The 26,355-nt window shown below is 32.9% G+C and overlaps 1 protein-coding gene and 1 long non-coding RNA gene across 6 annotated transcripts; one reads left to right on the top strand and one right to left on the bottom strand.

Annotated features, from left to right (window-relative positions):
* Positions 1–1,103: 1,103 nt before the first annotated feature.
* dtna (dystrobrevin, alpha) lies at positions 1,104–19,325 on the bottom strand. 5 transcript variants are annotated; one of them, XM_026258590.1, is made up of 24 exons: positions 19,134–19,325; positions 14,364–14,431; positions 14,087–14,167; positions 13,699–13,912; positions 13,464–13,549; positions 13,073–13,227; positions 12,199–12,304; positions 11,879–12,045; positions 10,845–10,969; positions 10,674–10,682; positions 10,431–10,514; positions 9,895–9,966; positions 8,874–8,966; positions 6,745–6,832; positions 6,330–6,418; positions 6,137–6,250; positions 5,064–5,160; positions 4,936–4,956; positions 4,072–4,264; positions 3,471–3,560; positions 3,298–3,382; positions 3,096–3,216; positions 2,012–2,049; positions 1,104–1,923 (listed from the first exon to the last, which is right to left on the bottom strand). In XM_026258590.1, exons 2-23 carry the CDS (start codon positions 14,428–14,430, stop codon positions 2,032–2,034), a joined length of 2,175 nt encoding a protein of 724 aa, XP_026114375.1. In that variant the 5' UTR covers position 14,431; positions 19,134–19,325; the 3' UTR covers positions 1,104–1,923; positions 2,012–2,031. The 5 variants fall into 5 exon arrangements, with proteins under 5 accessions (XP_026114375.1, XP_026114377.1, XP_026114380.1 ...); XM_026258592.1 differs by lacking the exons at positions 4,936–4,956; positions 19,134–19,325 and having other exon boundaries at positions 14,364–14,430; XM_026258595.1 differs by lacking the exons at positions 8,874–8,966; positions 19,134–19,325 and having other exon boundaries at positions 14,364–14,430.
* A 441-nt stretch (positions 19,326–19,766) lies between these two features.
* On the top strand, positions 19,767–22,440 carry LOC113092839 (uncharacterized). Its single transcript, XR_003287630.1, has 4 exons — positions 19,767–19,908; positions 21,117–21,172; positions 21,462–21,652; positions 22,067–22,440. It is a non-coding gene; the product is annotated as an uncharacterized LOC113092839 (long non-coding RNA).
* Positions 22,441–26,355: the final 3,915 nt, after the last annotated feature.

Genomic DNA, 26,355 nt, shown 5'->3' with positions numbered 1-26,355 from the left:
AAAAAGGACATCTAGTGGCCGTTGTATATATTGCATCAACAAATGACAGTTCACAAAATTAGAATATCATTATGTGCAAAATTATTAGAATTATATTAGTTTTAACCAACATGGAACAAACTCTTAAGATATGGAAAATACAGAGACAGCTAGCACAGATTTGATAAAATAACATTAAATATAACGTAGACACTTGATGATACTTGATATTTGTATTTTTATTTTGGACCATGCAAAATCACTGAAAAGTGCAATGGTTGGCAGCAGGGTGCGAATGCTGCTTTTTTTTTCTGGTAACAGTAAACAGTGAGAAAAATGTGAGTGCTGCAGTGTGACAGTAGAATATCAAAGAAAGAAAAAAATATAAACACATCAATGTCGTAATCTGGAGATGGTCAAAGCCAAACCAGTCTTTCTTAACCTGTCTACTAGAGACGGTCTTTACAAGGAAATTCATATTCACTAACAAAATCAGTCCAACCATGAAAATTCGGTTCCAGATCAACATATCTTACACCAAAAGGCATTTTGTAAGTTCTTGATCAACATAACAGCACATTCAGTAGTGTTAGATGCTGTCACATATTTTTGCCTTAAAAAAATTTAAAATGTTTCAAATTTAATAACAGAGCATGGTAAATGAACTGTGTCCCATTTGGAGTCAAATAGTATGTTCCACTGAATGCAGAGGTTTGGGTGAAACTCATGAAACCTGTATAAAAAAATAAAATAAAATAAAAACACATGCAATAGACTCTAAAATCCAAAGGGGAAAAAATATATATATATTTTGCATAAAGAGAATAAATAATTAAGTTGTAATTTAAAAATCATTATTTATAAATCATTATTGCAATAATTTCTAATAAATAAATTATATATATATATATATATATATATATATATATATATATATATATATATATATATATATATATATATATAATGTATTTATTATATATTTATGTATAATTAATATATATTCATATATATAATGCATTAGGAATTATTGCAGTAATTATACATATATATATATATATATATATATATATATATATATATATATATATATATATATATATATATATATATTCATGTATATATCCAGCTCATCTGTTATTATTACAACCTTTAATTTAAGCTGATTTTAATAAATACATATTACAATGTTGTGCTTAATTGTCATGAAAATAATGTTACTATGACAGAAATTTAAATGGTCCTAAAAATAGGCTTTATTCACTTCATGCAAAACATACTGCATGTTTAGTTTTGGGAACTTGTTCAAAATAAAGTTAAATAAAATTAAATGTGGCCTGGTGACATACGAGATTCACCCGTATTCATTAAAATGTCTTTAAAAAATAATAAACTGCAATCAAGTACTCACCCCTATCCGCTATTAAAATAAATCTGATAAGCTAAGGCAGTGTATTTGTGTATCAAACACTATGAGAGAATCTCAAATCATTCCACTCAAAGAGAAACTGAAGCTACAGCTATTTTATACGTTTCAAAGGAGCATCAGGTCAGGCTATTCTGCTCTTAATGCACGATAAAAGATGCCATTTGTAAAGATAGCAGCTTCATTAAAGACCCCCCTCCCACTTCACCCAACAGATATTTAAATACAGAACACGTTTGAACAGATACACACAGAAATAAACCAAACCGGACACATAAACACCAAGGAAATGAAATAATCTCATAATCACTGGATTTATGGCACTGGCGGTGTTGTAGACAGTTCCATTATGTGTAATTTCCAAAGTCCGTTCACAGTATTGTCTTAAAACGTCCTGCAGAGTCTAAAAATATATTTCTATATATTTATAGATTGGGTTGTGTCCCACAGTACTGTTGATGTTTTCAGAAGTGTGGTATGTTCCAGCTCAGGTCTGGCTGCACAGTGCTTCAGAGTCGCTGTGATCATGAGACAGAGAAAACCTTCATTTGACGCATCAAACACTGTTGTATTGCATCAGTCACCGTTCAACTGACAAATACTTACCATTGCTCACTAAAACACAGCTATTCTTGTAAAGTCACCTGGAAAAAATAGAATGAAGGAGTTTAAAACTGACCATGTTAAAATGACCTGATATCCATAGATGACATGGAAGGAGCAAGTCTTTTGCAGGAATAGTCGTGGCATGTTGCATGCAGCACCCGTGACATTATTTGTACAGATGCACGGTTAAAATCATCATGGCACTCAAAAACAGGTGCCTAGAAGCAGCCTGGGGATATGTTCATTACAATGAAATATCCATTTGGTTTAATGGGTATTTCATTTCTATTTCTTCTCATTTCTATAGCAGTTAAAAAGGAATCAAAATTTGATATATGATGAAGCACACTCGTGACACACATTTTCCAGAAGATTCATCCAAAGTTTGCTGCTTAAAAATGGCTTTGGGTTAGATGACAATATGGATGTGAATACAGAAACGTAAGAGATATTATTTATCTTTTGGGGGAGTTTTGTCTTAAATATAAACCACTTATTACATGCATATTTAATTGAATGGAATAATTTAATTTAATTTAATTTAATTTAATTTAATTTAATTTAATTTAATTTAATTTAATTTAATTAACAATTAATTCTGAATTTTTTTTTATTTTATTTTTTGATGCATTAAAAATGTTCACCAAGGCTATGTTTATTTAATAAAAACAATAATATCGGGAAATATCATTAAAATGTTTAATATTGCAATATATTTGGAAATATAATTTATGCTTGTGATGCGGTGCTTAATTGTCAGCATCATTCCTCCAGTCTTCAGCGTCACATGATCTTCAGAAATCATTCTAATATGCTGATTTGCTGCTCAAGAAACATTTCTGATTATTATCAGTGTTAAAAACAGTGCTGCTTCATATTTTTGGGAAAGCAAAACTTTTTTTTTCAGTATTCCCATTGAATTAAGATGCTGTCTAATTTTGTTAATTTTTAGGAGCATAATACTGCCAAGATTATAAATAGAAATAGAAGTAAAATGATGACTAATAATGGACCGAAGCTGATCTTACTGCTGCATTATTGTTTTTGCTTTGAAATGCTCTATAAAAAGCTCTAGGCCTCTCACCAGGACGTTCTTGTCCTGTTCCTGCGTGTGTCTGAGACGTTCCTCCATCTTCAGCTCTCTGTTCAGCTGCTTTTCTAGATCATGTCCATAGAAATCCCCAGACTCCAGCGCACCTGCCGCCCTATGAGACCAGAACCACTGTAAACATCTGGACAGCACGTGATCCGCCAGTCAGCAGATGATTTAGTCCAGCTTGTGTTACCCTGATCTTGAAGCGCTCCTGGCGTGAACAACGTCTGATGTTGGGAACGTGAGGTCAGAGATGCTGTCTGTTTCACTCCCGGCCTCTAAACATCATCGAAGGCAAAGTGTGAACATCAATGTATGACTTATTCTATAATTATAATTAAACAAGTGCATAAAATTCAATGTTACCTGAGTTAAGTTCTTTCACCAGTGAAGACATTGTGTTGGTTATGGAGTCTGCAGCTACCAGGAGATCATTTCTTAAGTTCCTTCTGGAGCCTTTAAAAAAGAAACCAAATTATTTTATATTATTTAATAATAACACTTAATGTGTTTTCAACATTGATAATAATTAATGTTTCTTGAGCACTAAATCAGCATATTAGAATGACTTCTGAAGGATCATGTGACACTGAAGACTGGAGGAATGATGCTGAAAATTCAGCTTTAATTACAGAAATCAATCATATTTTAAAATTTATTACAATAGAAAAGAGTTATTGTAATAATATTTTACAATATTGATGTTTGTGCTGTATTTGCTGCTTTGGTAACCAATAACATTACAATTATTTTTAATTTTTTTAATGATTTTTGACCATGTGTATTATATTCAATTACATAAATATTAATATTTAACTGCTACTTTATTATTTATAATAATATAAAAGGTATTAAAAAAATAAAATGAGTCACCAGGTGCAATCTAAGATATTCCTGTATTGTCAAAATGCAGTATCAGGTTGTTTTATTTTGTCAGCCCAGGTGAATGAATGAAAGTGTCTGCTACCCTGAGCGAAGGCCTGCTGCACCTCTCCTCCCAGACCCATGAGCGAGTCCTGAGGTGTCTGGCTGGGCGTGGTATTGCCGGATGTTGATTGGACGGGCATGGGGATGGGCGTGGTATTGCCGGACACTGATTGGATGGATGTGTTGATGGTGTGGCTGGGGGAGGAGCGAGGGGAGGAGCCAGGGGCCTGGTTCTAGGAAACAAAAGGAGATTATCAGGATAATCTATAAATGTAATGTTATACATTCTTAAACCTGTTTTTATTAAAAGTATTAAAAATAGCCACCCCCAAAAATGACAAAAGCACATAACAACATTATTAAAACTGAAAATGTATATATATATATATATAAAAAAAAAAAAACATTTTAGAATATTAAGTGCTCATAGTGTCTGAGTACAAAACATTAATAAAATACATTGTCAAATCTTGTAAATTAAATAATCATTAGCAAATTATTATGAATAACAGTTTGTAACACTATATATAATGTCCTTTGTCAGGTAAGGTTCTTTAAGTACTCTGTCTTAAAATCTGATTGTCTCATGTTTCTCTCTCTTTTTTTCAGTCATTCATGTCTTTAGCAGAAACGATGAGTTACAAAGCACAATGCATTATTATTTATTATAGTGTGTGTTAGAAGTTTGTTAGAGTATGTAATCGACATGCCCAAATGTAGACTGTCTGAATAACAACATGCATTTACTTTGATTTGTGCGATGCTAAATGAACAAATGTAAGTCCTGGATGGATGCCAAAGACACAACCAACACAAAACATTTTTTGAGTTTCATATTAACACACAGCATCCAGTTAATCTTGAGAAAGTGGAGGTATATTAACAGTTTTGTCACTAGACTTACAGATCTTTTTAGCTCTTCTTCCTGTAGATGGAGCAGTTCAGCTCATTAACATTAACTCTGGATGTCTATATTCCGGATTTAACTTCTTCAAATCGTGTGATCATCATTTGTTGTGTGATCTGTTCTACCTTTAACAGAAGCATGAGCTGCTCTAGTTGGACCATGAGTTCTCGACGGCTCTCCTGAAGAGCTGACATCCTCTGCTCCAGCTCCTCCTTCCTCTGCCTGAGACACAACCAGACAAACGCTTGTACACAATACATTTGTATCAGACGTCTACTTTAAAGAAATGTCAATCATTAAAAGCAGGTGCGTAAAAATATATAACATATAAAACCAACATTAAATTAAAATATATAAAAATGAATATAAAATAATAATTCTATCTATCTATCTATCTATCTATCTATCTATCTATCTATCTATCTATCTATCTATCTATCTATCTATATATATATATATACAAAAATGAAAATGTACCATATTCTTCAATGTGGCACTTGCAGTAGGTTTTATTTAAAGGTCAAATCTAATTTCTATAAATGTAATTAATTTCTATAAATGTAATTATGGTTTTCACAAAACCATCAATCATGTTCATTATGAAAATCGTAATGAAAAACTAAAACTTGTGGGTAAAGGTATAAAAATAGTTCTTCACCGGGGTCATATTCTTAAGTGTGGTATTTGCAGTAGACTAACAGGTACATCCTTATTCCCATAAATATATGTGTGTGTGTGTTTATTATGAATATAGTGATAAAACCACATTTAGAAACCAAAACTGCCACACAAAGCACTTCCCTAATAGATTATTTAGTATGAATCTAGAACCAAAATATCATGTTACTACATTTAACAATGCTTGAGTTAAACCACAGTAAATTTTCAGAATTGAAAGACTAGAGCTTATTTAAATATCCATGCTTGGCTCAGTTCGCCATTCAAATCTGAACTGGTGATGTCGACATACAGGAAGGAGCCTCAGTGTTACAAACTGCTTTTAAAGTGCTTTCACTCACTCAAGAGAAGAGCCATGATCAGGTTACACTCACTTTCAATGGCGTCTATCTCATAACCATCAGCATCTGTTGTTCACCACATCCGATCAGGTTTCAGGTCTGATTCCCGGCCGTATGCTGCATGTGTCTGTGTGTGTGTGTGTGTATGTATGTGTGTGTGTGTGTGTGCAGGTGTTTACCTGAGCAGTCTCAGTTCAGCCAGTAACATTGGGTTTTGTTGGCTTTTGTCTGGCGGAGGCTGGGAGGCTTCTTCATGTTGTTGTCGAAGGCGTTGGATCTCTTGCAAAATCTCCCTAACACACAGTTTATTCATTTTATGAATTCTAATTCACAGTCACCATGCAATAATTAAATAAACAGACTCAAACTCACTTGTTCTTGTTCTCTAGCTCAGCGATGAGTTGTCGCTGCTGTTTATTAGAGTCCAAACAGAGAGAGATATCCTCCGGGACTCTCGTCTTCTGTTAATAGTTTTCAGGTTGTATATAAAGTTAATGAGTTGTTTACATGAATTTATTTGCATGTATTAATGCATTATATTTAATTTGAACAATTAAAGTCTAAGTGTGTCATTTGTTTTTCCTAAATGCAGCACCACAAGCACAATTGCATGACTGCATAATGTTTGTTTCCAAACAGGTTTCCCAAACAATACAGTTGCCCACTACATCAATATATCCACGAAAAAAAAAAAAAAAAAATTCTAATTAATTTTTTTGCAGTTTATAAAACTAATGGCATTTATATTCAGTGAATAATGGAAAATTTCTCTGATTGGCTGTCTTACCACTGCAGCGCCATCAGCAGCCAATCGAGATGCGTAACGGGCAATGAGGAAGTGCTCATCATCCTGGTTCTTACAGCTCTCCTGAAAACTGTCAATCATGGAAAAGGGGGTGGAGTTCAGTTATCTTTACAGTTACTGGTTGACAATGACAAAAGCACTTACTTTAACATTATATATTTATATAGCAATTAGTAGCCTATGCAAAGCTCATGCATAGATAGTAAACAAACTAGTGGTTCCATCATTCATCCTGTTACAAATTATTTTGTTTTCTTGCTGTAACATTTGTGTGTGTGTGTGTATATATACAGTATATATATATATATATATATATACAGTATATATATATATACAGTATATATATATATGTATGTATATATATATATATATATATATATATATATATATATATACAGTATATATATATATATACAGTATATATATATATATATACAGTATATATATATATATATATATATATATATATATATATATATATATATATATATATATATACCAACTGTATTATTCTTTAAATATGCATAAAATTTTAAGTAAGTTCTAACATTACAAAAAATTATAATAATTCAAGATATCCACCAGTACTATCCTAATTGCAGAAACCAGCACACGTAAACACATTTCGGGATCTAAGCAAAGCATGAAGACCACAGAGCCCCAGTTTCCCAAAAAAGCACTGCAAGGTTAGGAGCAAAGGCAAGAAATAATCTCAATTTAAAAATTTAAAACATGTAGTCATAGGTAAGCACTTCATTCATAGATACTGGTGACTCTGAGATCCACTATCATAACCATGTCCTTGTTTATAGACTGGTCGCCAAGCCAAAAAGGAATAACCGATTGTGCAGTGTGTGTTCTTGACTCCCCAAAAATAAAAACTCACATTTAATAATAATTCATATATTTGTAATATATTAATCAAATTAGAAGTTTACACACTATTTGAATAATAGATGGGAACCAATATTATTCCAAAAGAGTCCATAAAACGTTTGTTGAATTGGAAGACAAGTTATAGTTTGGGATGGATTCATTTAGTTGGCAGTATTTGTTTAACAAGCAAGGGATGCTATTAATAGTTCTCATTTTGAACTATTGTGCACATACATCTGGCACTACAGTGAACGGCACTTTTCTTTCTCTGGTTATGGATGTTTTTTGGGGATTTTTCAATCCATTTTCTCCATAGCCAATTCAACATTTATGAATCCAACCAATAGGCTCTGAAGAGAATCATACCATTACAACCATGTGATTGCTACAAAAATACATGAAAATCTGAAAATGTACATTTCAAATACAGTGATGAGGGACTTCTCATCCCACAAATATTATATTTATGTATTTATGTGAAGTAACATTGGATTCACAACATGCATTTTATCACATCAAGCATTTAACCCATAACCCTGGAGTTGCTAACACCACTATCTGACATTTTGAAAGACATAATTATAATAGAAATGACAGTAAAATATAAATACATAGATTATAAGTCAAGAAACATAAAACATATATATATATTTTTGCATTTATAAAACTTATTTTGTACAACAGCAACTTATCTGATTGGTGAATTATGGAAAGTGCAGTTCTTTACTTCAGCAATTAAATATGATTTTGAATCACATTCTATAGAAGCATATTTTATCACTATACAACTTCAGAGCTCATGGTAGTTCTGTACTGAAAGGTTAATATTTTAGCGCTAAAAGTCATTCTCTCTATGGGGAAAATGAAGGGCATTTTTACTTCTGGACTGTTGCGTTCTATGGCAGTGAAATGTAATATGTTTAACACAGAGCAAATACACTGCTTAAACACAACAAAAGCCTGGCCAGTTAGCAAGCTGCAAATACAAGACAGCGTTGTGTCCAGAATAGTCACCATCTCACATCTGGTATCCTTTTTAAAATGCAGAAATGATATTACATACTGTACATTTAAACTGTGGGAAAAAACCTGCAATGTTTCCTCAAATGATAGTTTGACATTAACAATGTTACACTGAAGTATTACCAGACTGACATGGTGACCTTGGAGCTCTAAAAACAGATTAGGAAGAAAACTGCCACAGCAACCTCAGCAGACTGACAGCACACACTGACCATGAACGGTCCTTTCGGAGGAGATTCACATAAAGTCCGATAAGTATGTGCTCATCAGCGAGCCTATCCGCAATATCGAGGCTGTACTGAACCCTGAAACCATGTTTCACAAACACAGATGAGATGTAAAAGTAATGGAGTGTAAAAAACATCTTCACACGATCTTATCTTCTCATCTTCTTATGATTCCACTATACAATTATGCATTATTTTAATGCATTCATAATAATAATACAGAATGCATTTGTAATACAGAATGCAAATAGACTTTGATGACATATTTAATAGTCAACTCAAAAATGAAAATCTGCTTAAAAATCCCCACCCTCATGCAGTCCACGATGTAGATGAGTTTGTTTCTTCATCAGATTTGGAGAAATTTAGCATTAACATCATTTGGTCTCCAAAGGATCCTCAGCAGTGAATGGGTGCCGTCAGAATGAGAGTCCATCAGCTGGATTGGTTTCTTACAAACATGCAGCTTTTCACTTCGCAAGAAATTAACTGATGTTTTTATCAGCTGTTTTGACTCTCATTCTGACGGCACCCATCCACTGCAGAGGATCCATTGATGAGGAAGTGATGTAAAGCTGAATTTCTCCAAATCTTTTCTTATGAAGAAACAAACTCATCTACATCTTGGATGGCCTGAGGGTAAGTAAATGTTCTGTTAATTTTCATTTTTGGGTGAACTATCCCTTTTACTTGATGCAAATGCAACTGAGTTGTGTGGGATGGAGGTACCATCCATTTAATATTGACTATACATTGAAAATTAGTCTTTTATTATAAATTTGCAATGGACAAAGGACATCTCAACAAACAACGATCAGGTACAAACCAGCATGACAGGTTAAATGGGCTGTTCTTCAATCCCTCACAGCTTTGTTTTTATTTGCATCTACTCAAAACAGTCCCATATATCTCATTACAAGATGATCTTTGTTCCTTGTTATTTCTTAACATGCTTCTCGCACTTACAACAGATAATAGTGACATAATTTCATCCAGGTTGACTTACCCTTTCCCTTTTAAAAGATCCGGGGCCGTCCGGGAAAACTGCTTCTTTTGCTTTGTCTCATCGTGAGCACCTCTTTTTACCCCCAAAATGAGACATAATAAAAGTTTCAATTAATGAGCAACACGTATACTTACACAAACATGCTTAATCAACACACCAGTGTCATTTTTAGTATTATATATATACTATTATAGCTAGAATTAGCTTTCATTTTCGTTTTTTTTTTTTTTGGTTTTCTTGATTTAAAGTTTTAATATTTACATTTTTATTTTATTTTGATATTTATATTTCAATTTTAGTTTTAGTACTTCAAGTTAAGTTACACTTATTTCAGTTAGTTACCAAAAACTCATTTAAAATTTTCATTTATTTACAATAGCAGCCTGTCTGACTGAACATAGAAATAAAAGCATAACAGACATAACAAAAAAAGAAACAAAGACTTCATGATGTGAGGTAAAGCTTGAATGCTTTAGGTTCAGATTTATGCTTGTACACATACTTCTATTGAACGTGTCGTACAGTTACAGACTCACGTTTTGCTGGAGTATGGGTTTCCTGAGTAAGGCATTGTGTGAGGGAGCATGCATTCATTTCCACTGGTCACAGGTCTGGGAGGCCTGGAGGAAATGCAAACAATAATTGAAGTGCAGTGATGAAAGGGTGTCTGTATGTCTGTCAAACATATCCGTGCATCTAAGATTAGCTTTCCCCCATCAAAATATTGTGAATCCATATGATATAAGAGAATATATGACTCTTCATTTCACTTCACTTACCATGTGTCCCTGTTTCGCAGCATGAGCAAAAATCAAACAAACAAAAAAACACACACAAGGCAGGACAATGTTAGCATGCACAATTTTTGTGTAATACAATCAAGCGTTTTACACTCAAGAGGACTATTCGAGCAAAATGTGTCGGATATGGTCATGTCTGAGTTTACATACCCAACATGAGTGAAGTTGAGCGGTTTCTCAGGTGCATCGGAGAACATCGGGTAAGGAGGCTCTCGACTGGTGGCACAACTCAGAGATTTACCAAGAGCGTCCGACAACTTCTTAGCTGGAGATTTCTGGAGCAAAATAAAGGACTGTACTGAACCAGAAGAATAAATATAAAAATAAAAATAAAAAAAATAAAAAATAATATATATATATGAATATGTTTTATGGAACCAAATAATGAAAAACAGGAATTACTTAAATAAATATGAATGTTTATGTAGAAGTACTCGAAGAATATCATAAAAGAGATTACTTACATATAGAGGTCTTAAAGGTACAGTAACTAAAAATAAATGTTTAATTATAAATATAAATGGTCATGTAAAAAATTATTTACCTTTTTTTAAATATTGTGAAAAATAATTGTTTTTTTTTTTTTTTTAGCAATTTTTGCATACTTCATTTGATTGTAAGATCGAAATCTGTAAGATTTGTTCGAAGAAATTAATACTTTTATTCAGCAAGGATGCATTATATCGCTCTGACGTGACACTGAAGACATTTATAACGTTACAAATAAATGCAGTTCTTTTGAACTTTCTATCGCTTTCTATTTTGATAAAAATGTATGTTTCTCAAGCAGCAAATCAGCATATTAGCATGATTTCTGAAAAATCGTGTGACACTGAAGACTGGAGGAATGATGCTGAAAATACAGCTTTGATCACAGGAATAAATTACAATTTTAGCTTAAACTTATTTTAAATAGAAATAATATAATAATTTTAATAATAATTACTTTATTTTTGATCAAACAAATGCAGCCTTGCTGAGCGTTTCTTTCAACAAACATTTTTTTTTAAATTTCCCGACCCCAAACACAAGTAAACTTTAGAGAAGAAAAGTAAATGCTACCAAAGTGGCAAATTCAGTGCTCAGAGTTAAAATTAGACTGGTGCAGGACATTTAGTATAGAGGCATACAGTAAAGTCTAAAGGGTGTTTGGATGACAGGTTCCCACATGGCCGTTCACCTACCCATGACATGTACTCCTTCATCTGGTGCTGATTGCTATGGCTGCCCGAGGCATGACCCCTCCAGAAACACTCTTGGCAGAGTTGGTAATTATCACATTGTTGGCACCGGTAGCGGAATCCCATCATGCTCTGACTGTGGCAGTAGGAGCACTCCACAGGATGGAAGACTAGAGAAGAGATACGCAAATTCAAGTCAACAATACTAATTGAACACTGTCATAATATTTGTCTTTTATATAGTTTCTGAATGGCTGAAGGAAGTAATAACATATCACTGAGCCATATGTATGGTTTGCTACAAAAATGAAACAAACACGCACCGTTCTCAACGTTTGCCAGCCGATGCATCAGCGGTAACCAAACCAGACACTGAGGAGGAGGATCCGACATCAACGTGTCGAGAAACACATTGAGCGAGACCTTTTTCTGAGGACGGACGGCAGTTAGTATACAAATGAGTCAATAAATACCATGTGTGTACAAAAGAAAAACTGTTTTTTTGTTTTTCTCAAGAAATTGTGAATTGCAAATGTTGTTGCGGTTCCTATGCACTTGAAACTGGGTCGTTGCTGGTTATTGCCAGTGTGTTGCTTATTAATTTCACCTGTTTTAATGTCTGCCCTACAAAAAATGTACACTGTAGTCGGTAATATATTTTAATGTTTTTTATGTTAACCAAGACTGCATTTGTTTAAACAGAAATACTGTAAAAACAGTAATAGTGTGAAATACTATTACAATTTGAAAGAACTGTTTTCTAAGTGAATATATATGATGCGCAGCTGAATTTTCATCATCATTACTCCAGTCTTCAGTGTCACATGATCTTCAGAAATCATTCTAATATGAAGATTTGCTGCTCAATATATATATTTTTTTAATATCAGTGCTGAAATTGCTTTATTTTTTTGTGCAAAACTTGATACTTATTCTTCTACAAATAAAAAGTTCAAAAGAACAGCATTTATTTAAAATTATAAATGTCTTTACTGTCACTTTTGATCAATTTAATGTGTCCTTGTTGAATAAAAGTATTAATTCATAAAGAAAAAAAAAAAAAAAAAAAAAAAAAATATATATATATATATATATATATATAATGAAATCATACTGACCATAAAACCTTTGAACAGTTGTGTCTGATAACTTTATGCATGAAATGACATTAAATCATTTAAAAAAATTATCACAAACCTCTTGTGGAAAGCAGGTTCTTGTGGACTGCTCAGTGTACCCAAAAGATGGTCCCTCAAAAACCGTCATGGGCAGTTTCAGCACCTCCCTGAGGAACTGGTCAAACTGGGAGTAGATCATCACTCCATTTGGGTCAGATATCTGTGAAAATACATCTTGTGGAACAAAAAGATGAGTTTTCAGTTTCATTTTATAAAAGCAGGAAGAATGATTTATGAAGGACCATGTGACACTGAAGACTGGATTAATGATCACAGCATCACAGGAATAAATTACATTTGACAAAATATTAATGTTTTTTTAATTGTAATAATATTGTATTTTGATCAAATAAATGCAGCCTTGGTGAGCATAAGAGAAAAAACATAAAAAAATCCAAAGTGAAACTTACATCTTAGTTTATCTAAAATCTTCCCTCCACAGAGAGCAGCCAGAGCCATCTTCACCACAAAAAACGACATCTTTCCCATACCTTCCCTAAAAGAGACAATCGTCAACTCAGAAATTAATACGGTCGGCAATTTAAGTGAAGATTATGAAGAGTCCTCATGTACAGGAAGTTCACATTTTTCTTTCTACTCTCAAAAAAAAAGGCATATTTAAGGTAGCTCTGCATGGTTTCTTACGGGTCATAGGCCGCCAACAGGAAGTTGAGGATGTACGAGATGGACTGGTCTACATTGATCTGGTGGGTTGTGGGCAAGCGCTTGTTCAGCTGGTAATAGATGGTGGACAGTATTGCTTGCAAATGTGACACTGAGAACTCTGTGTTGAGGTCCATGGAGTTGAGTCTGTTTTCCCGGAAAACCTCGATAATATTCCAGATATCCACCAAATGCACTGCAAGAAGTGAAGAACAAATGGCAACATCATTTCCAAAGACTAAAGTTACTGTAAATACAACAAAAAAAGTTGTATTCATAACAATGGGCATTCAAAAGGTTTATGTGGAAAAAACATCTACTAATGTTAACATAATGTATATTTCTTAGCAGTAAACACTTTCATACTTACAATTGCACCTCTTCTGAATGAATCTCAGTTTGCACGCTGTCCTATACGTGGACAATCTGATAGAATCAAGATCTAGTGCACCTGTGAGATGAAAACATCACATCTCATGAAAGTTCATGTCCAAATATACAGCTTAAATACAGCCTGAGACATTTTAGCTGGTGTTTAGATTTAATGCATCCTTGATGAATCAAAATGTAATAATTTCTATAAACTTATCAACATGATTACCATCATATCGCAGCTTGAGTATAGAGTAAAACAGAAAAATACATACGCATTTCAGCAAACAGTTGTCTTCTGTCTGCCATGGTGCTGCTGTTGCGGCCTGACTCTTCAATCATTCTGCGAAACATCAGAAAAAACAAAAGGTCAGTGTGACAGGCATCCCACAGCTGTGAAGGAAAACTGGGCTGCAAATAGACCTTTTGAGGAATTAGTCTTCAGATCTGCATAAAGTTAATTAACTATTACCGTGGGTAAAACAACATCTATAATGTATTACATCATTCACAAAGGTTTTGAGCCGTTAATTCACTAAAACTGATAAAAACAAACGCAGTTCTTAAAATAAAACTACAAATACACACCAAAATGCACAAATCCATGCTGCAACTGCCTTATTTGGTTTGCATCTACCAAAAGACAGATACATTTGCAATAAAATAATAGTGCTGGCTTGATACTACTTTTTCAGAACCGATCCCGATCCGATACCAAAAATTCTGAGTATCGGCCGATACCGATATCAATCTGATAAAAGTGCATTTTCTTTTTAATTAGAGTAGAATTTCTATATCTCCATGTGTGTTGACCTGATTGTCACTATTTTGTGTGTTACACACAATCTACTAAATATAGGCAACTTCATTATATAGAAAAATAACAAACGAAAAAATATTTATAAGCATAATCTAGGGCTGACTTGATACCAATTTTTTTAGAACCAATCCCAATCCGATACCAAAAATTCTGAGCATATGCAATACTGATATCAATCTGATACAATTAAGTTTTTTTTTAATCACTGTAGAATTTCAATACCTCCATGTGTGTTGACCTGATTGTCACTATTTTGTGTTACACACAATCTACTAAATATAGAAATACTAACTTCATTACAAAGGAAAAAAATAAAAAATAACATCTATAATGATAACATCATTCTCCAAAGTTTTGAGCTGTTAATACATCAAAACTCCACTACAAATTGAATAAAACTTATTTTTTTTTAATGCAGATCTCAAAATAAAACTACAAATACACAAACCATAATCTAGGGCTGGCTCCATACCACTTTTTCAGAACCGATCCCGATCAATTACCAAATATTCTGAGTATCTGCCGATACCGATATTAATCTGATACCATTGCTTTTTACCATTGAAACCATCGTTTTTATTTTTTTACATCAGTGTAGAATTTCAAAACAGATACTGAAAATTGGATTGGCTCACCGCTACAGAATATTGAGTCTGATTGGACACACAACCATTGATATCCACCGCAAAAGATATCGGAAGAATTTTCTCCTCCCTTTTAAAAGTTGATAAAAATATTTACTTCATTCTCCTAAAATATACACAATTAGTTGCATTTCATTATTTGAAACTTGTTTGCAAACCTGTGACCCACCTCTGTCTTAATATAAAAATACAAGTTCATTGGTGGAATTCATGTGCTTATCTCCCATTCTTCTTTTACAGAGCCCTTTTGTTACAATTCACATCAAAGACAGTAACAGAGGTTTTGAACTTCACTTGTGACCTTGATTAAAAATAACATTTAGAAGATCACTGCCTTGTGGCATTCAGTATAATACTGTCTCATGTTACTGAGGAAACAGCTGTATCATCTAGTACAACAAATATACAGAGCTACAATAATTTATACAACAATTACATTTTACAAAGTTTTTTGTCATGGTACAATAGTAATTTCTGGACGTACTTTGGAATACTTCATGTAAATACGCTCGTGATAAATAGGGCAATCATTCAGTATGATGGTATATATAAAAACATCATAGACTGAAAGAAGAATTGGTATAGAAACAATTTTACTTAGAAATGTATACAGTAGTAAGATTCACAAATCATTACAAAGAACGTGAAATTTTTAAGTAGAAAGACTGAAATTGTATTTTGTTGTAAAATGTATTCCAATAATCTTTGGGGTTGGTATTTTTAATGCTTGTAAAAGAAGTCTCTTATGCTCAGCGAGACTATGCTTATTTGATAAAAAAAAATACAGTAAAACAGTAATATTGTGAATAATACATTTAATTAAAAATATTTGTTGTGTATATAATGTGCTGATTTGGTGCTCAAGAATCATACTGCTTAATATTTTTGTGGAAACTGACTTTTTTTTGTTAAATATTCTTTACTGAATATATATTATGATTGTCTATACAGTCACTTTTTATCAATTTATTCCATCCTTGCTGAACAAAAGTATTAATTTCTTTAGAAGACAAAAATCCTACTGACTACTGAACTTTTGAATGTTAGTGTACATACTGTATTTACAGCCACAATACTTTTTTTTGTAAATGTCTCAGTAAATTGGTTTTTATCGTCATAATCTTAAATGACATGAACTAAGAATGATTGCATTTTATGAAAAATGAAAAAAAATGCTTTTAATTTGCTCTGAGGAAACTTTGAAAATAAGGTTTTTATCCCTCTCCAAAACAGCACTGTAAACCGTACGATGAACATGAAGTTGATCTACTAGAGAAGTTAAACTACCTCCTTCACAAAGCTTTGAATGCTCAATTAACTTTAAGGAATGTTCAATCACAATCCTAGAGATCCAAGAGTTGAGCCCAACATGGGGCCAAAGCGCTACACGTCCAGCCATCGATATCGCATTCACCTGCAGATGTGAAAAATATCCAGAATGCACTGCAAAAAATGAATCCATCAGTAACGTGACACTAATCTACCCTAGTGAACTCACATCAGAGATAAACAAGCTGCCACAGCGTGATTAAGCGTAGTGTTTTGGTTCAATGTTTCAACGGCGCATGTATCATGCTAAACCAAATGGAAGAGATCTAAACAAACTAAAATAACCAAACTATCACAAAAAACAAAGGAAAATCCAAAGCAAATACCCTACGGAAAGCACCATGGTCCTCTTCTCGCTTATTTATAAGCGCGACCACAATGAGTCCAGAACTTTTAATAATGCTTTTTGTCAGGTCGTAACACAACAAAAGTGGCCCATAGAGTTCTTGGCAGCCGACTGAAATAAGAGCCAGTCAGGATCCAGCATGTGTTGCCTCTATCTTTAACTTCCAATGAGCGAGACTCACATTCTTGTTGGGCTTAGACGGCCGATTCAGATCTGGTTGCTAGTTTGCACCGTCTTTTAACCCTAGGCCCGGTCCTGCCTGTAGGGCCTGTACTGTTATTTGTAGTTGAAAGACTTTCTGTGTGAAATTATTAGGCAAAATGATGAGTTTACGCAAGAATGGCTTGCTAGAGAGGACTGTAATTCAACCCCTCTAATGGGACATTTCTAGAGAGATCCCATATTTCACAAAGTCGGTGTCTTAATCTTTTTCTCTCTCTCTTTCTCCTTTTATTGTGGCTCTGGGATCTCCGAGCCTATGAATATCGTTTTGGACAGTCAGTGGCATCCAGGCATTTTGAACCCAACTCCATTTTTTGTCACTCTCTGGCCGTGATTTATTTAGTACGGCAGGTTGAATGAAAAACATGAAATTTTGTGTGTGTGTTTTTTTTTTTGGCTCAGACTTGAAGGCGATTGGCTTATTAGGCGTACAGATATGACCTCGAGGACAAAGTCATGTTCTACATATAGCAGCTGTTCGGAGTATCTTCACCAAGTAATTAGTGCTGGATTACTCACATTAAACCATATGTGGGAGTAACTGATAGTAGATAATGCTATTGCATTTTTCCGAAACCACATAATGCATATTTTTGAGAAACACCATCGCTAGATAACAGACAAAACTATATATATATCTATGAAATTCTTATATTTTTCTGTATTGTCCTTTGTATATACTGTACATTATCAATTAAACTATTATACTTATAATAATACATATATGCATATGGTTTCACAGGAAAATCCCATTTTAGACATTATTTATGCATTAATAAAATATGCAGTTCATGGAAACATCAGTCAATTTCAATGTCTGAATGAAAAGAGATTTTGTTTACTTTTGCACATTAAGTCCTGTCTTGGGTTTCTTTGAAAGCTGTGAATTGGATTCCATGAGAACTCTATCTGCAGCAAAGTGAACCATTACTCAACCTAACTGCTTTTTCCACCAATCAGACACAGTAACTGCCTGTATGCTGCACTGATTGTCATGGTACCACCATGAAGCAGCACAGAACTCTGGGTAAAGTCTCCCAGCCCATTCAGACTATGATTTACATGTAGTTGTTTACAGGAAAGTCTTCTAATGTCGTCTTTTAAGTAGTCTCCATTTGTTTTATGCATCTGATTAGATTAATTAATATAATGATGCACTTCAAAAATAACATGCATAACATTAAAAGGCATAGCAAATAAAGAAATAACTTTAATGTACACAGATTGACTTTGTGCATGCAGAACTTTTTTAACTTATTTTCCAAATGTCTTACTATTAAAATTTCACTTAAAGTGCATAAAATACAAATCAAATGGCAACAATGTTTGTTTACAATATAAAGGTGTTTTAAAAAAGATTGTTTTTTGTTGAAATTTTACGAGATGAAACAGTAAACAAACAAACACTGCATATAAAAAACTCAATCAAATGCATGCAATTATATAAATGCATTATGCATGCATAATATTCAGCAGAATTTAGTAGAAGAATTTATAAGTAGTACCAAAATAAATATAGTTATATTTTATCGTTTTGGCATTGGAGCAGATGATTTAGGACATAATGTCCCATATACACAGTACTATTAATATCATACTTGAAGAATCTGCATCATGCGTGTTAGTAGTAGACTGTGGAGCGTTCACAAAGAGGCGTCTCGAGCTCTGTGCACTTGCTACTCACCACCAAACGCCTGTCATCGCCAAAACGGGTTTCAATTCAGCTCCTCTGCGATCACTGAAGCCCATCTGCGCTCAAACGACGCACTTTATCGACGACAATCTCGGCGTTTGAATACAAAAGTCTGTTTTCGTACGCATTAGACTCGCGGAGAGCGGCGCGGAGCTCTGCTGCCCATTTGCTTTGATGTGACGTAATTCGCCTCTCGCGATGACGTAATGCGGAGTCTCTCTACTGAACACATCCATCAGTGCCCTGCGGAAATATTAATAAATATTAGTAAAGTAATTTTATTATATATTATACATTTAAAGTAAAATTTGATGTGTCGAAATGTTATGACCAAATCATTTGTGGGATAATTGTATTATAAATATGAAAAATACCAAACATATATATCACAACAACGAAAATTAGCTCTTATTTAATTTGATTTATCTTGTGCATATATTATTATTATTATTTATTTATTTATTTTCTCAATTGAAATATGCTAATGCGTGATTGTATTCAACCCTACAGCATCAAAACCTTCGCAACCCTGAAAGGCTTTTTTCACTTTCTCAGTTTTGTCTATTGTCTCAGTGGTGAATGAAGGCCTTCCTGTTGCCTAGTAACCGCGCGCGCACGATAAAAGCTGGGGGCTGGAAACAGAAAAGTGGCGTCGCGACGTGACACAAAGGCGAGATGTCAACATGTATCATATCGCGCTTGATGGGTCATAAATAAAATACATGTCATCAATGGCTCAACGTTCAGCGCTTTAGCAGGGAATAAAGTAAGTATTTAGCGCGTGAATCACAGTCAAACCTGTTGTGTTGCTGTACTTATCTGATGAACATCGTTTAACCTGCTTCATTACTAATTGACTTAAGATAACTTTGTTTATTTTTGTGCAGACGGTAGTTAAAGAGCTGTTTTGATTAATGTCAATGTATGATGTCAAGAATAACAAAAGTAACAACAAAAATTAATAAAAATAGGATACCATAGTAATGCATTTGTTATCATCAAGCTTAGAGAATCATTGGTTTTAACAGTATGTGATCAGTGGTTGTTGATTGATACATTCAGTCACTGATTTTGATTTTCATAGATGTTTTTTGAGAGATGCCTGACTTAAAGTTACTCAAGTTTCCTTCAAGTGAAGGAGCATTCTTAATGTAACGTGCAATACTGTTTATCAATAGTATTTGCTTAGCATGGCATGTATAGGGATCAGGATCCTTTTCCCAAACTATTGTGCTTAATGTGTGTCAAATATCACATACGTACATGCAGGATACAATTTTTATTTTTTAAATATTAATAGTTACAATGAACACAGCAAAGTTGAGTTCAATAATAAAGCATCATAAAAAGACAACAGGACATAAGATCTGTCTTAATGCATGTTTTTGGTTTTATTTTTAACCATTAATCTGTGCACATTATTCTAAAAAAGACAAAATTGTCTTCACAATCTTCTATCATATCCACTAGGATAAAAAAAAAAACCCCACCTTTATCTATTCTGAATGCTGTTTCATTCTAAAATATGTCAAAATGGGTTGTGCAAGCCATTTTATGTTGACCTTTAAAGGGATAGTTCACCCAAAAATGAAAATGAGCAAAAAAATTTACTTACCCTCATGCCATCCAATGTATAGATGAGTTTGTTTCTTCATGGGAACAGATTTGGAGCAAATTAGCTTTACATCACTTGCTCTCCAATGAATCCTCTCCAGTGAATGGGTGCCATCAGAATGAGAGTCCAAACAGCTGATTAAAAACATCACATATTATATATATATATATATAAAATATGTGTTATTTATTTTATCTCTGACCAAGGCTCAACCACAATAATTCAAGCCTTAGATCAAGACCAGTACCACACAGATCAAACCCAGATTGAGCTGTCAGTTATATGAGTTGAATCACATCTTATTTTCTTTGCTCTCATATTACATAATGAATGAATAATGAATGTCTCCTCTCTTCTAGGGTGATAATACTCAGCATGAAACTGCACATGAAAACAACCACAGTATCATTTGGAAGTGAGCCATGAAGCATTATAGATAGATCACATACAGTACATCAATTATAACTTTTTTTTTCAATAGCACTTGTGATCAGCAGTCTTACACCTATTATACAGACTCTAACATATCACCATAAAATAACTGTAAATTAATTTATTCATATTATTAAAACTGATTAAATAGTGTATTTGGCCAAGGTAATGGCCAAGTTATTCCAGCTTTATTTCAATCAACAAATTAGTTTTAGTTATTTAGTAAATAACAGTAATAACATAATAATAATAATTTATTCATTTGTTAATAGACAGTGGAGTGTTGATGTCTCTCCGCAGACGTCCTGATGGAGACGATGAGTTTGATCGAGCATCTTGAGCTGGACCAGAGAAGCAGAGAAAACTCTTCAGGAAGAAAAGGAGAAAGCAAAGAAACTTTGAGAGAAGCCGGACAGCCTCTGTCTCTGGAAGCAGATTGAGATTCCTTTAGCAGTGCAGAAAGGTTGGACTGGATATTGATTACTGCATGCAATTTATGTCCAGATAGTTTTTTCTAGCTCTAACATTTTACTTCAGGCCCAGTAATGTGGCAATAAAGTGTCTATTTTATTCTATTCTATTACAATTTACAGTCAAAAAAAATTCAGCAGGGTCAAAAACACACAAAAATGGCTTGAGGGGCACAAATATAAAGTAATTTATATGAATTAAAATAAATGTTAAAGGCAATAAAATACCAGTTATCAATATCAGTTATCAAGGCAAAAAAAAAAAGTAAATTTTTTTTACAGATTTGGACTAAAAGCCACAAAACGTATGTTATGGGGTCCTTAAAAAAGTTGAATTACCAAAATAATCTCTTTTCTGCTCCATCCTTAACTTTTCGCATCTGTCCGTCTCATATTGGCACGGTCAGAGCGTGAAGCCTGCAACACAGACATCGCCGAGCTGATGAAATGAGGAGAGATGAGAGACAGACTGACCCACGCAGAGCTGCTGAACCGACGTCTGAAGGAGGATATCGATTTTATGAGGAAACACGGGCCGCTTGCGCACGAGAGACTCCGGCTGGAGAGTGAAATCATGAAGCAGATCCGAACAGCACAAAGTGAGGTGTTTACTGCCAGACCCGTTCGTTGGCTTGTTTAGAGGAGCTGAGATCAATAAGACAAAACCACAGAGAAGAAAGGATGTAGGTCTAACTAAAAGAGTCCAGAACGTACTAGAGGAGCGCATCAGAGATTTTATAAAGAGTGCTAAACTGAACTGTTTATTTTGTGAATGAACTACTCCCTGTTGTTTTATTATTTATAATACTATTATAGAATGTATTAGTATTTAAATTTATTTATTTTTATAATGATTATAATTTTAAAATGATTAAAATATTTTTAAGTTGAAGTTTAATAATATTGTGTTTTCGTAAATGTTATTATATTTCTTTTTTTTTATATATATATATATATATATATATATATATATATATATATATATATATATATATATATATATATATATATATATATATATATATAATATTTCTTTACTTTATTCTTTTGTCCGTTTTAGTAATTTTAATACTTATTTATTTGATATAGTTGCCAAAGCAACATTCAAATTTTCCTCATTTTAAATTTTTCACCTGATATTTATTTTTAGTTTCAGTTAACTAAAACACTTTTTAATAATTTTACTTTTGGTTTACAATAACAACACTGACTATTCATCCCATGAAGAATTGTGCATGACATAATTGAGTCAAAAATGCTAAATTATTGTTAAAACTGTAAGTCCCTGATTTTTTTAATCAAATGCAGTATATTTATAAATGTTTTCTGACAAATTTGGATAAATACAAATGTAAAATTTGTTTAGAGGAACAACCACAAGAAATGTAAAATTTTACATTTTAAGCTGAATTAATTTTTTTATACTGTTGAGCCATGTTGCTATAATAAACACTGTCTGACCTCTTATGTTTATTCATAAAGACATTGTCACAAATGTTTTTCCAAACACCTCTCAGAAGCTAAAGAGTCTTCAGGAGGAGTGTAAAAATGAAGAATTCAGAACAGACCTTAGGAAAGGAGAAATGAACAAAGAAATGGAAATGATCAGAAATCATCTGAGTCCTTTTTGGTCCTCTCAGGCCTATATGTTTATTTCATTTCACTCGTGTTATATCAATCCAGACAGAAGGTGTCACTAAAATGCTGTTCTCTCCATCTTTCACAATTATTAATTCCTATCCATCTCTGTGTAGGCACGTTACAATATCACTATCAAAAATATGTTATGCAAAATCAGTCATTCTACTAATTTAAATCACCTTCTAATTCATGTTATCTGGACATAATCAGACATTTTATGCAATACTTTTGACTTACATCTATGTCACACTTTTATTTTACAAAATTCTTACATTTTTTTACAAATCTCTCCTGTGGAAAACAAATCTTAAAATCAGCCTTGTGGACATGTTCTGCAATTTTTCTGTTACATTTATAGATTTTGGGATGTCTGTTATACTTCTATAACCAACCACTGCTTGTTAAAACACATATTGACAACATGCAAATAAATTAAAAACAAACAGAACATTCTAATACAATTTCATCGAGGTGAAACTACATAGAGATTAATACTGACGAAACTGAGCGATGTTTTAACAGGATCTGATGTCATTCAGCTGCTGTATGAAGCAGAATCTAGAATCTTTCTCTGCCTACAGGAGTGAGTTACAGCAGCTGCAGGCACAGTGTATAAGTATAAGAGGCTGTTGTTTTAAATGATATAAATCAGAGGTGAAATGATGAACCCTCATGTCCTCTGGAGGGCAGGAAAGGCCCACGATTCTTTGCACTGATCTGCCGTGTTTATTCTCTCAGAGCCTCCATTTTGTCTAAGCCCTGATTTCACAATTACTCTACGCTTGAGTGAATGAGCCGCAGAGCGCTCACTCGTTTCTTCAGCAGTTTCTTGTTTATTCCTTTTTAAATTTGTATTTTGTGCATTTTTGATGTTGTTCTGCCACCACAGAGTTTAACAGTTTAGAAACTTTTCAGAAGAGCGAAGCTTGGTTTGACCATTGGTGGTGCTATATGATGTTTTAGATTTCATGAATGTTTGACACTATAGTTTAAATATGAAATTAAATTTTATATAAGCCTATGCTTATGTGCTAGAACAAACAGTGGTCCTTTCAAGCAGTTGGATGTGTATATATATATATATATATATATATATATATATATATATATATATATATATATATATATATATATATATATATTATCCAATGGCTTAAGTTGCATCCAATACAGACAACTTTTCATCACCTTGTAAGGCTAACCACAAAGAAAACATTATATTTTTAATAATTTTTGCATATATATATATATATATATATATATATATATATATATATATATATATATAAAATGTAAGAAAAAAAGTGTAATATTGTGATATATTATTACAATTTAAAATAATTGTTTTTAAATGTATTATACTTTAAATTATCATTTATTTCTGTGATGCAAAGCTGAATTTTTAGGATCATTATCACATGATCCTTTAGAAATCATTCTAATATGATGATTCATTATCAAAGTTGGAAACAGTTCTGCTGCTTAATATTTTTTCAGAACATGTGATACTTTTTTAGGATACTTTGATGAAGAAGTAAAAAAAAAAAAAAAAGAAGCGGTTTTTAAAATGTAAATATTTTGTAATAACAATATACACTACTGGTCAGTAATTTGGGGTTATTAATTTTTTTTCTTCTTTTTAAAAAAAAAATAAAATCAATACTTTTATTCAGCAAGGATGTGTTAAATTGATAAAAAGTGATAGTAAAGAAAATATATCATTAGAATATATATTATTAGAATTTTTTTGTTGTTGAATAAATGCAGTTATTTTTAACCTTTTATTGATCAAATATATTAGACAGCAGAACTATTTCCAACACTCATAATAAATCAGAATATTAGAATGATTTCTAAATGATCATGTGATAGACTGATGTTACATGTGACACTGAAGCTGGAATAATGATGCTGAATATTCAGCTTTGCATCACAGGAATAAATTATTTTTTAAAAGTATATTCAACTAGAAAACTATTATTTGAAGATGTAATAATATTTCACAATATTACATTTTTTTCTGTATTTTTGATCAAATAAATGCAGGTTTGATGAGCAGAAGAAACTTCTTTCAGAAACATTAAAAATAGCGATGTTTATATATATATGCAAAAATGATAAAAAAAATATGATGTTTTGAATTTTAGTTTGAATTTAAAGTATATTCCTGGATATTAGTGTTGGTCACTAATGTTTTGCAGTAATATTTTATGTTGTGGCAGTAAAAGGCCTAGTCTGCATTTATTACACAGAAAAATTCTGAAGATAGTATTTTATTGTAAAATCCTAGTGATATTTAAAGGGGTCATCTGATGCCCATTTTCCACAAGTTGATATTAGGGGTGCATGATAAATATCGGCCGATAATTAATGCCCATCTCAGTAAAGCCGGTTCTCTAATCCGCAGTAAATTCCATCAGATGCGTGATTTCACATAGAGCATCTGTTACTACACAGAGCCTTGTTAACTGACAAGCTGCGTAAATTCACGTTCATTATCAGCGTGGATTTGCTCACGTATATTGAAATCAACAGTACTATACAGTCCACATTTCAAGCACAATAACCACATTTTATCAGACAACAATAAACAAAGAGATTATTCACAGAAAATGAAATTGATCCAAATGAAAAACAATTCTGTTGTTACTTCCCCTAAATTGTCCACGGTACAGCAACAACAAATGACGTTGCCGCCGTAAGATCTATGAAGACCATATGTTTCACACACAAGCCAACAGGGCTGTTCATGTGTTGCCGTTTTGTTGAATCTGTAACGTCAGGAGAAACTATGACATGGAATAAAATCTGGATATACAGTAGTGGTTCTTCCCAACTTGAGAAAGAACTTATGGATCAGTATTAGATTCCATGTTGGAGATGGAGACTCAAATGACAACACTATGAGAAATGTGCTGGAAGTGTCTCGTGGTTCATTGGTCTGTTGTGTGAGTGTTGGATTCTTTAATTATCAACACGGAATCTGTGTTCCGCAGATCATGTCATGAAATCATGCAACAACTCTAATTCCACTTCATTAAAAATGTGTAGGTGT

Source organism: Carassius auratus, unplaced genomic scaffold, assembly GCF_003368295.1.
Source record: "Carassius auratus strain Wakin unplaced genomic scaffold, ASM336829v1 scaf_tig00214714_1_2670353, whole genome shotgun sequence".
In the NCBI taxonomy this organism is placed as follows: Eukaryota; Metazoa; Chordata; class Actinopteri; order Cypriniformes; family Cyprinidae; genus Carassius; species Carassius auratus.
The sequence above is the reverse complement of the archived record's forward strand: the minus strand, read 5'-3'. Positions and strand labels throughout refer to the sequence as shown.

Coding starts and splice junctions, on each gene's coding strand:
- dtna (XM_026258590.1), bottom strand. CDS start 14,430: ATGATTGAAGAGTCAGGCCGCAACAGCAGCACCATGGCAGACAGAAGA. Junction 6,251..6,329: donor GAGCTAGAGAACAAGAACAA/GTGAGTTTGAGT, acceptor ACTGTGTGTTAG/GGAGATTTTGCAAGAGATCC. Junction 4,957..5,063: donor AGCTCATGCTTCTGTTAAAG/GTAGAACAGATC, acceptor CTCCATCTACAG/GAAGAAGAGCTAAAAAGATC.